Raw genomic sequence first — 12,598 nt, 5'->3', positions numbered from 1 at the left:
ATTATAATCGTTGATTATTTTGGTTATTTGAAAGATGAAGATGACTAATTAAATTTTAATGTATTACAAGAATAATGATTGATATTAATTATTTTTTGAAAGAATTTAATTTGTTAATTTAGATGAATTAAAAAAGAGTGGAAAGACTTTGTTAACTATTTTCAAGTAAGTTAAATTTAATGCAAGCTATTTTTTGAATGAAAATGCAATTATTTAAAAACTTAGTAACGATTCTTCTATTGAGAGTTAAGGCTGATTGCAATGATCCAACTTTTATTCAGCAGACTGGCTACAAAAGTACAATAATTTTGTTATTTTTGTTTCTTTTATTTAACTACTTTTTCATACTTAAAGATTACGACTGTTTAGTCTAGACAGGGTAATATTTCACTGAAGCTTAAGCAGTAGCTTATGGATTAGATGCAGAAACAGCTTTTGGTCTTCCTATGGTTAAAGTCAATTATAATTGCAATCCTGATTTAGTTTCAGTAGGACATACAGTATCTTTAGGTTCCTTATTTGGAAACAAAATACACCTATATATGAAAAGCAAGTAAACTTACTTGTTTAACAATTTTATTATTTATCAAGTCAAAATTTTTTTTTGGTTAAATTGATTGATTTATATATAGACAACAAATTTAAGACCTCACGATTTCATATGATTTTTTTTACTCTGATCTACCATGGCTTATATATTACAATGAGCTTACTTTGACTTATGGCACCAAATATATCACAAAATATCCTCCTAAAGATGTTTACACCTAATTAGCTGGATGCTTAGTTTATAAATTCAGTATTAATTATGAATTTAAAGGATTATCTGATGAAAAATTTGAATACTTTGATTTTTAAATGTTTAGCAGCAGCTAATAAATATTCTGTTTTTAAGGCGTTAATAACGTAGTAGTCTATGTGAATTATTAAGTAAACTAGTTTTTTCAAATACTAAAAATATTTCTTTTTCTTTGATTTTAGGCTATACATTTTATATTTTAACTTTTTTAAAAAATTCATTAAATTTAATTTATAAAAGTGCCCATTAAATTGCTCTTCATGTGATAGCAACTAAAATTGCTTAACTTGCCTTGACAATTACTATATCGCTACAAACCCAAATACGAATCTTGCATATTGCAAATTAACTTGTGCGCCATAATAATATGCCACTTTACCAGATTCAATTACTTAATCTTAAACTTGTTAAAATTGCATTGATTATTGCTAATCTTGCAGCACAGACAAATAATGTGATACTTGTAATACTAATTATGAGTTTATTTCATAAATTGCATCGTGTCTTCCTGTTTGTAATTCAAATTAGTATAGAGATTCAAATTACTAATGTTAAAATTGTATAGCAAATTGCCTGAAATGTACTGGCCCTCTTAATTGTACAAATTGTTAAAACCCATTTTAATTTGATAATTCGTTACTGTAATGTATTTGTCCATCATAGGGATACTATCTAGACTCAAATGGAAACTGTAATTCATGTGATTCTACTTGTTAAACATGCTCAGGAAGTCTAAATAGTAACTGTACAAGTTGTCCCCCTAACTGGTTTAGTTTGGGAGGCTACTGCTATCAATGGTGTCCTAATAATTACCAATAACAACTATCGAATTTTGAGTGTGTTCAATGTTAACAATTTATCCTACCTAACTGTCAGACTTGTTATCCAACTTGTAAAAATTGTCTCTTTTAACAAAAAAATAAATGCATAGATTGTTATGAAACGAGATAAATATAAAATGGAAAATGTGTTTGCAGAGATTCTAACGATTAAAGAGATATCCACTTCTAATGCAGTTACAAAAACATTGCTGTATTATAAGCAACATTAGATGCTAGCTAGCCACTATTAATCATTGATTTCGGAGTTAATTTGAATCAAATCGACAATCTCAGTTGCAGTTAAATTTTCTAAAATCCTACTTTAACAAGTATAGGCCAATCCGCTACCTGCGCAATTAATTCTACTTAAATTTAAGTTTAATTAAGTAATACAAAATTTTTTTTATTTATTAATAATTTATTTGCTTAAAATAATATTAGGCTAAGATTCTATAATTATTGAAAATGATTAGTTATCTTTAGTATCTGGAGTTTTATCTTACTAAGCTAGTCCAAGTATTTTTATTGACACTTTTTATCTCCTCAATGTTGTTTAATTAAGAAATTTACCTCCTCAAATAAATGTTTTATATGACAAAATTTAAAATACTTGCAATGACATAACTTATAGCTTGACACTAAAAAATGATGCAAGCAGAGGATTTTTATCTCTCTAATGGAGTGTTTAAATAATACCCAGCTTAGATACTAAAACGTAATCTTAAGTTGATTCTATAATTCAAGCAGCTAATACTTAGATGAGCTAAACTTTAACAATAAATAAATATATTATACCACCTAATTCTTAAATCAACCTTCAGTTAAACTACTAACTTAAAATAAATTCAAATGGCTTGTTACAATATTCTACTCAATATTTAAAAGTGAAATAAATTGTGATATCAGTCATTTAAAGCTAATACCCACCTATTTACAGGTATGATTAAATTAAGTAAAGAATGTTTTTATTCAAAAAATTTAAAAAAAAGATACTACGACCTTACTATTGACTACTCAATTTATGTTTAAACCTGCGATTAAAATGGACCTTTTATATTCATGGAGCCTTTAAGTGTTTAAATTTAATCATCAGTAATGCCTTCTCTAAATTACAATAATCCTACCTTTACAGATGCATAGATTGAAATTAATGTGAAACCTTTTACTATTCCAATTGGAAGTATCTTAGATTTAAATGTATAATTTTTTTTGTATGAAATTTATTATAAAATTAAATATTTTTTAAATAAGATCGTAGCAACTTTAGTAAGCAATTAGGATATATCTTAGACCAATGCTATATAAATAAACCCTAAATTAACTAATTTGTTTATATTGATTGAAGGAGGATCGAATTAACTTGTGAATTACAAATAACCTCTCGTGCTTTCAGGTATTGCAAGAGACTATGAAGTAGAAGATGAAAATTCTCCATAAGGAATATCATTAACCTGGTCATGTGAATCAATTGTTTAAAATAATGGAGATTATTAGTGCTATAATTATTTAAATAAAGTTCAAACAATTCAGTAAACAGGAATTAGCACTACTATTCCAGGGAAAACATTTTAACCCTACCAAACTCTTAAATTCACTTTCCAAGGTATAAAAGACAGCAGAAATAGTGCATCAAGTGTACTTGTTATTTTTGCAGAAATAGACTTACCTCCTTTGACAGTTATTTTTTATAAGGTGCCATAGATAGAAATAGTTAATTTAAATGAAGATATTAATGTTTAATTGATATATAGCTCCAATGTATCCTCTGATATTCTCACCTACGCTGGAGCTATTTTATACGATGACGATGTGTAAGGTGTAATAAAATTTGATTTTTACTAAGTCAAGCTAAGAATATGGGATTATTTTTCTAAAGTACTGCCTTCTAATCCAGTGGTTTAATTAAGATTTACTGTTTATAATCCTGCTTACCTTATGCCAAGTATGACTATAATTAACTTCAATATCAACTTACCACCATAGAACTGCGTTTTATAAATTACTCCAGCTAATGGATAAGCTATTTAGACTAACTTTTAAATATAAATGGTTGGTTGCAGCTCAAATAATTTACCTATAACTTATTAAATTTTTTATTACCTCAACTAAGACGATATGAAATCTGAAATTCAAAATCCAAAAATTATTCTTAGAAGATAAATCTAGGATCAAGTAGTACTCAACTAAAAATTTACTATATTGCCAGAAGGAAATTTAATAATAATGGCTCAAGCTATGGACTCTAAGCTAGCTGTAAACAATTCAACAATATAAGTATAGGTTTCTCCACTAAATTGTGATGAATAAACTCTATTAGGCATATTAGATAATGCTCTAAATCCTACCAGTAATCTACTACCTTCCTAGAATGTTTTAAATTTGTCAATTATAGGTGAACAAATATCTAAAAGTAATCCTCTTTATAATCTAACCTCTGTGAATTAAAAGAAATTGTAGATAATATAGCAGTTGATCACTCAATCTAGTTAGCTTCCAAAGTCATCATTCTTGTACACATATTCAAACAAAATAATAGCTTAGTTGCAGTCTTCATTACCTATTTAGTCAGATGCATAAGTCACAACAATTTTGGAATAATTAAACTAATTATTGCAGAAATAATAATAAATGCCTTCAAATAACTAGTTGATAAATAACAACAATATCCTTCTTTAAAACTTAATAGATTCTTACAAAATCTTGAATGCTACTACTCAAACAGTGTCCTACGATATGCTACCTACCCAGATAAATATTTCAAATTCAATTTGTAACTAGCTAAACAACTAAACACTCCCAAACCAAGGAGGGATTTAGCTTCAAGGAAATTTAATAAATTTAGATTGCCAGTAAATCACAGATAAAAACCTTCAGTAATACATGCAGATATTCAGCACTCCTCCTACAAACGAAACAAATATTTATAATGCAGCAAATTTAGTATTTTCTTAGAATCCTTACAAAGAAACAGCCTCATTTCAAAATTACACCTAAGCTTTAACAAAAGCAGATCCAAATCTAACAATATCTTACAATTAAGTAATCTAACCTAATATATCTAATAGAAATAAAAGCTCAGATTATCAGCCGAATTCAAAAGTTGTATTAAAATTCTAAAATTCTCATTAATCAAGCAACAACAGTAATATGACATGCATATAACAAAAATAAACAACTTGGTCTAAAAATGGATGTCAAATTTTGAAAGAAAATAGTATTTTTGGGTATTTTTGCTATTGTGAGCAATAGCATCCTACTACTCTAATAGATGATTTAGAATCAATATTAAACAATAAAAATCTTGAGACTGCATTCTCCTCTTAAGGATTCGATAACATTAGTCATTTTTCAGATTTTTATAAATTTGTTGTATTTTGGTTCCTAAGCTCTTTAACTCTTGTTTAATTTGGACTCTATTTCTATGGAAATTTTCTAGACAAAAAATATTAAGGAGGTATAAATTTTTATCATGCCTCATCAAGAGTTTTTCCAATAATTTAGGTAAATCAAACTGAATAAGTATAAAGCTAGTAATATCACTCCATAGCTTAGTAAACTCCTTAACTACAGCCATTAACATAATAAGAAGCACCTTAATAGGAGTAATAAATTAATAAACAAGATGAAAAACCGTAAAGAAAGGATTCAAAATCAATCTATTCTAGAAGGTCAATATCTTTTACAGCCTTTGAATATCAAAAAGATGGATTAAAATTAGCTTCTAATTAAGATTTCATATTTAAAAAAACATCTCAATTTTCTCATAAAGTTATAGAAAATAATGAACTAAAAATTGATAATTAAATTGTTGAGGATTGCAAATTACAAAACTTAGAAATTTAAAAAGATGTTGAAGAGTTAAACTTAGATTAATAGTAAATTAACTAGATGTAGAGTGAGAGAAAGTGTGTTTCTTTATCTAATTTTGGCTAAAATAATATATCAAATAAAGAAAACCCAACGAAATTAACAGCAAACATATCAAATGAGAGAATTGTAAGCCATCAAGATGAAAATAAATAAGAAAATTAGAACAGCATTTTCGATAATGATTAGGAGCAACAAAAAATCAAACACCAAAAGGAATTAGAATTAAAAAAAGAATAAGAAAACAATCTTATTATTGAAAAATATATGAGCTACCCAGCTTTGATAAGAGTTCTTGTCTTTCATGATTTTTTCAGTATTTTCTTTTTATATGACAAAGTGTTATCGAGATCGATAAGATTCACTATATATTACATAAGAATTATACACTGTTTAAGCATATCAACAATATTTGGGTAACAATATAATGAGGCTGAAATGATTATGGTGTCTATAATAAATTCAATAGTTTTATAAGTTAGTGTTGGAATCATAACCCTCACTCATAAAATAAAAAGAATCGGAAAATATTTATCCACCTTTTGTATGATAGTGCTTTGCTTATTTTACTATTATTTAATATTAGCTGTAGTCAGTGGATAGAGTGCTCCCTCATCAAATTCTAAAATTGTTTCCTTTTTTATTATGATAGGAATTGATTTTGTTGTCGTGTCTTTTATTGTTTCTGCGCTTAAAATGAAAATTATTTCTCATATGCTAAATAAAGCAAAACGAATAAAAATAATTGTAAAACTATTCTATTTACTTAATTTTGTTGATATAATTTAAAACTTATCTGTCTGATAGATGGATATATATATATATAAACGGATAGATAGATAGATGATATTAAGCTCAAAATTTTATTTTGTAATATGTTTTTTTCCATTCATCTATTTACGTATTTGTATCTATTTCAGCATTTAAAGTTTTATTAAAATTTCTTTTATCAAATTAAATTTTAAGAGTAGCTATTTATTACTCTTTTATTTATTTATTTACTTTTGATCAACTTTTTTATACAATTTAATAGTAATTGGTTAAATTAAATAAATAAATAAATAGACTTGCTAGACTATTCAAAAGTTTTGAGATCAGTTTAATCATTCTGTTTATCTTGTTAAAATTTATTTAATTTAATTTAAACTAAAATGAATCATTTTAATAGTTTTTTTTGGAAAAAATGTAAAATAATTTAGTCAATTATTTAAAGCCTTAGTTTTGGCAATAATTTTCCTTGATTAATTGACTTTAAAAATGAATTTAATATTTAAAAAATATCAAAACAATTAAATTTACTATAATACTTTTAGTCATACTAAAAATTATTTTAAAATAATCAACTTAAAAAAAAAATATTCTTTTCTAAATGTGGATTAATAATTTGGCTTTAATAAGTTAGAATATTTTATTGGCAAGTTTCTTTTACCTTTTTTTTATACTATATTTTTCTTTGAACCAAGCTTTTATTGTTATAAAATTTAAAATTATATTTATTTGGGTAACTTTAATTTTAATAACATATAAAAAATATATATTTAGTACAAATTACTAACTATTTGATTATATTTCAATATGAATAATTTTAAAAAAAATATTTTTTAAATCAATATAGTAACACCGATTTAATTAATAGCCTTCTTAGCTTACAAATTTTAGTTTTCAATTCAAATTTTTGACTATCACTAATATTATTGTTGCTTTTAATTATAAAATATTTGAAAAAAAACATTAAAATTTTTTAATTTAGCTTGATATATTTTCTATCAAAGATAGAGATAGTCTTTCATAACAACAAAAAAATTTTTACTAAAGAAAAAGGTCCAAAGATAAAAGCTTTGTGCAGTTCTTTATTGTATGCATTAATTATTATGCGCCATAATCACTAATATTATTTTTTCTTTATAAAATTAAAATTAATAAATTTGTAATAATAAAATTTAATAAGAAAAAAAATGTAATTTATTTTCTAAAATTTATAATAAAATTTATTATTTTATAGAAAATAAATATTTGAAAAATAATAAATCAAGTTTTCTTTACTGAACCCAGAGTCGTAAATTAGAGAGCTTTGTATATTAGCTTAAAACAGAGCATATTTTTGATAAACCTTCATCACCAATTGAATTTTTGCTTTAATTATTATCAAAATTATTTAATAATATTTTTTAAAAAGTATAAATTAAGCAAGCTTTTTGTTATTAATGCTAAAATTAGCTGAAATTAATTTATTTTTTATGAATTAAAATTTAAAAGCTAAAATATCTAATTTTACTATAATTCAAGCTCAAAAGTAGATATATTTGTGCATTTTTTAAGAGCTATAGCTAATTCTGAGACACCTATTTCAGTAATTTCATTCCAGCTTTAAAAATATTAGAAATTAATTTGTAAATAAAGTTAAAATATCTAGATAATATTAAATTGTGTTAAAGTAGTTATCTTCACTAAATAAATATAATGATAAACATTAATTAGCACAAAATACATCTGTACTTTACTCTCTTTTTTTATTTTTGTAGTGATAAAAGATGAAAGGCGAATGGATGAACAACAAAGATAATAATCTTGGTTTAATGATTCAATATATACAATATTTTAAAAAATAACAAATAAACCAAGTAAATTAGGTACCTAAGTCCAAGTTTTAAAGTTGAAAGATTCAAGCAATTTGTAAAGGCTAAACTTAAATCTTATAAACCTTCATCATATATAGAGCAAAACCTATTAATTTATTATTATTTGTAATAATACAAAAAAATAAAAAAATAAATTGTTAATCCTCATAAATAAATAAGGGTCAAAATATTATTTTTTTTAGGTTGTAATAATTATATTTTTTTTGGTTTAGCAAACCTCCCTGTATTTTTTTTAAATTATTAAAAAAAGAAATCATAGTATACAAAAAGTAGGTTGCACACTATTGAATATTTCTTACATAGATTTTTAATTATTAAATATAATTTAAAATAAACATATTTACGAAAAATTATGATAACCCAAAATAAAATTTGAGAAAATTAAATTGAATTTATCAATTTTTCTTTTATTTCTATTATATTACTTAAATTAATTTTGTTTATTTTTTTTATTAATATGAAATAAATAAATTAACAAAAAAATTTAAGTTTACGTTAGAAAGAGACTCAAAGCTTACAAGTTAGAGCTTTTTGATAAAGCTGAACCTAAAATTGAAGCACCTTTATCATTTATTCTATTTTAACTTTAGTTATAGGAAAAAAATGAAATTTATTCAAGTTTAATAAAACCAATTAGAAAAAAAGGAAATTCAATATATAAGATTTCTGTGAAAATATAAATTTTAAATGTTAAAGCTTTTTTCATTAAATAAAAAATTAAATCTTTTTACTCAAGTTGTAGATTTAAGCTTTATAGATTAGTACAATTAACCAAAAATTAGCATAGACTTTATATCCCTTTTTCAGTGATTTAATTCCAACTTTAACAAATTTTAAAAAATATGAAAATAAATTAATATTTTAATTTTTAAATAAATAATTAATTTTTTGATTTTCTAAAAAAATACAAAAAATGTTATGAAATAAATACTCTAAACTAAGTCTCAAGTTTTAGATTTAAGTGAATTTTACTAAAGCTGAACCTAAGCAAGAAGCAGCTTCATCATTTATTCTATTGTGTCTTTTTATTTTAATGGGAAAGAAGTAAGTTTATTTGAAATGAAAAGACAAGTTAATTTAAAAAAAGTAGTTAAAATTAAATGAACATCTTTTAATTTAATTCTAAAATAGGAAACAATAATGAATTCAAAAAAGTAAATAAATTTTACCCCAATATAAGGCTCAGAGTTTATAGCTTTGAGCAGTTAGCTAAGGCTGTAACTAAATTGTCTACACCCTTATGTCCAATTAAGTTTCCCCTTTTAAAGAATATAAATAGTAATTTATTTTTTGTATAAAAGATAAATAATTTAAAAAAATTATAATCTTCATTATTATTAAACTAGAGCAACAAAAATACAAAATAAGCTAATTAAAAAATAATTAAACTATTTACCTAAGGTCTAGTTTCAAATTGGAGAGATTTTGACAATTTGCTAAATTATTACCTAATAACAATGCACCTTCATCGCCAATTTTGTTTGTACACACCCTTTATTAATTTTATAGTAAATTTGTAAATGAATCAAATAAAATTTTCTTATCTCTAATTATAAATCATATTATATTTAAATAAATTAATTAATATATTACGAGAGGTTTAGATTCAAAGTTTATAGGTTAGCCAATTTTGCAAGGGCACAAGCTAAACTTTATGCACCTTATGGTTCAACTTTATTGCCTCTATTATAAATTAGTTAAAATATATTAAGAAATTTATTTAAATGCTTTTAAAAATAAATAGTAAAAATTTGAAATAAAGTTTATTATCAAAAAATGTTAATTAAACATAATTGTCAAAAAATTTTGTTTTATACGAAGTTAAATATAGCAAAAATAATAAATAAAATGTTTGTTTACCCAAGGTCAAGCGACATTGATTTAAGATTATTGCATTAAATGAGTGCTTTTGCTAAATTTGATGCTCCTTATTATTGGATATCATTTTTTCTTTATTTAAATTTATATATTAGTAAAACATACTTTGATTATTAATGATTTTTAAATAATTTTGATAAATGTTTTAATTAAACGACTTCATTTTTATTTCAAATGCAAAAAATTGCAAAAAATTAAAAATATTTTTTTGTTTGTTTTGATAATATCTATCTATTTTTAATTTTTAAAGAAATAAATTTATAATTAATTTAAAAATAACTATGTTAAAAAATATATCATTTTGGTTAAATCCCCTAATAGATAGCATTATATCAAGATATATTATAATAAACAGTGATATTAATCGATATATATTGATTAAGAATCAAAATTTTTTTAACAATAATTAATAATCATAAATTCAGAGGATTTAAATATCAATAATCAAAAAAAACAAAGGATTGAAGTATCGATAATCTAAAAATATAGGATCTAAAAAATAATTATTAAAAACTCATAATATATTTAAAAAATTACCTAATACCTTATGATATTTTGTTCAATAATCATTAATTAAAAAAATATATTAATAAATATCTATAATTGTTAATAAAATCTATAGTTTATGCAAATTGATATTTTGATATACAAAAATAATAAGTAATACTAATAAAATTTTATCATTTTGCATCATATATTTTATTAATAAATACTGATGTCTCAAATAAAGAAACTCTTGAATTTTTTTTTTATGTATTTTTATTTATCATATTAAATTTAAATATCGATAATCGAAAATTTCGGTTTTAGATATTTTGATATCTGTTAGGATTTTTGATAATAAATATTAATTTTTAAGATATTTTATATAAAATAATATCATTAATATCAAACAATATTTATTTAAAAATTAATTTTTTAACCCCAAATACTAACTAATTCTCCATCGAATTGGGATAGCTATAATTTTTTAATATTTTATCTTTAGTAATTAATTTCATATTATAAATTAAAAAAATTATAAAATAAAAAGTAGACAGACCTAATTAATTTTGAAATTAAAAAAAATAGGAAGAAGAGGACATAACTTTCAATTTTTAAATTTAAGCATATTGATATTCCACTGAAACATGAATTAGTTTATTCATTTTTCAATTTAAAAATCCTGCTTATTTTTTTTGCTATTTTTTAGTTATGAGATTTTGCAACTTTTTGCATTTGCGACGTTTTTGCTTTGCAATTTTTAAAATTATATCAATTAAAATATTTAAGCCAACAATTTTTTATTAATTAAAAAGTTAAAATATAATTTTATTTACTCAAGATTAATAGTCAAATTAGTAAGATAAGTACAATTATTTAAAGAAGAGAATATACTTAAAGCAGCCTTATCATCAATTTAATTATTGCTATACATTTTTTTTTAAATAATTAATATTAAACAAAAAGAAAATAAAAATAATTTAAAATTGAAAATAAGAAAATTTAATTTTAATATATTATAAAAAGTAAAAAAATATAAATAAAAAGCTTATCAAAAAAACAAACTAATAAAATAAGCTAATATTATTTTTTAAGTCATAAACAGCTAATATATAAATAATAAAAACTAATATAATGAATAAGAAAAATAATATAAGATGTAACTTTACCTTAGGTTTATTATCAAACATTAGAGATTAATAGAGTTATTCAATGCCTAGGTTAATTATTATGAACCTTATTACCCAATTTTATTTTAACTTATAAGGAAAAAAGAGTAGGTTAAATACATACAAGTAAAAGTTAATGAAAGTATTTAATTATATTTTTTAAAAAATGTAAAAAAATACTAAATTAGTGACTAAAAATTGAAAAATATTTAAATAGTTTTATTTGCTATTTTATTATTATTACCTGAAATCTAATTCAAGATGAGAATATAACTGCTAAGAAGAGCTTACATACTTTTTATAATATAGAAATTTGAGATAAATAGTAAATCAACTAATTACTAAGTTACATCATCTAGATTAAAAAATTTATATTTCTATTATATCATTTTTTTATTTTTTACAAGTATTTAAATAGCAAATAAGTGTAAATTTAAAAATGATAAGAAAATTAAATGAATTTATTTAATTAATCCTATTTTTAATAAAAAAGTTAAATTTATTCCATTCAGTTTTTAATTTCTAATCATCAAAAATATTTACAAGTGTTTATCAAAATAAACTTTTCTTCTGATCAGAGAATTTTATCTGCTTATTTTTTTTAAATTTTAATTAACAGCCTAGATCTATCTTTGTAAATTTATAGCAGTACAAATAAATAGCTGAGTATTTTATAACAAAATCTTCAAAACTGCTAATTAAATTTAATTTTGACATGTTAAAATTCTTAGATTATATTCCTATTAAAAAATTGATTAAATATTTTTTGATTATAAGAGATTAAGTTTCAGAGTTTGGATATTTTTGCATTTTACTAAACCAAAAGCTGTTCCTGAGGCTCCTTGGTCAGAAATTCTTCTCTCCCTTTAAATATTTTTGTTTATTTAAATAATTGTTTAATAATAACAACTAGATATAATATAAAAAGTAAATTCGAAATGA

General features: G+C 22.4%; 2 protein-coding genes across 2 annotated transcripts; one reads left to right on the top strand and one right to left on the bottom strand. All coding sequences in view use genetic code 6, as the record gives it.

Annotated features, from left to right (window-relative positions):
• Positions 1 to 74: 74 nt before the first annotated feature.
• Positions 75 to 6,291, top strand: TTHERM_00925710 (REJ domain protein; the record flags this gene model as incomplete). Its single annotated transcript, XM_001031187.2, has 8 exons — positions 75 to 165; positions 226 to 297; positions 355 to 553; positions 633 to 930; positions 1,040 to 2,006; positions 2,062 to 2,557; positions 2,610 to 2,817; positions 2,872 to 6,291. The coding sequence occupies 8 exons, from the start codon at positions 75 to 77 to the stop codon at positions 6,289 to 6,291; spliced, it is 5,751 nt and encodes a 1,916-aa protein (XP_001031187.2).
• A 692-nt stretch (positions 6,292 to 6,983) lies between these two features.
• TTHERM_000925709 (kinase domain protein) lies at positions 6,984 to 12,082 on the bottom strand. Its single transcript, XM_012799609.1, has 16 exons — positions 12,007 to 12,082; positions 11,901 to 11,950; positions 11,657 to 11,746; positions 11,324 to 11,413; positions 9,987 to 10,076; positions 9,720 to 9,809; positions 9,523 to 9,618; positions 9,296 to 9,385; positions 9,058 to 9,147; positions 8,858 to 8,947; positions 8,621 to 8,710; positions 8,122 to 8,211; positions 7,763 to 7,852; positions 7,531 to 7,620; positions 7,298 to 7,387; positions 6,984 to 7,187 (listed from the first exon to the last, which is right to left on the bottom strand). The coding sequence occupies exons 1-16, from the start codon at positions 12,043 to 12,045 to the stop codon at positions 7,094 to 7,096; spliced, it is 1,359 nt and encodes a 452-aa protein (XP_012655063.1). The 5' UTR covers positions 12,046 to 12,082; the 3' UTR covers positions 6,984 to 7,093.
• Between the last annotated feature and the right edge of the window lie 516 nt (positions 12,083 to 12,598).

The sequence above is a fragment of the Tetrahymena thermophila genome, assembly GCF_000189635.1.
Source record: "Tetrahymena thermophila SB210 genomic scaffold scf_8254448, whole genome shotgun sequence".
Lineage (NCBI taxonomy): Eukaryota > Ciliophora > Oligohymenophorea > Hymenostomatida > Tetrahymenidae > Tetrahymena > Tetrahymena thermophila.
Note: the sequence above shows the minus strand (reverse complement) of the source record. Positions and strands in the feature narration are given on the sequence as shown.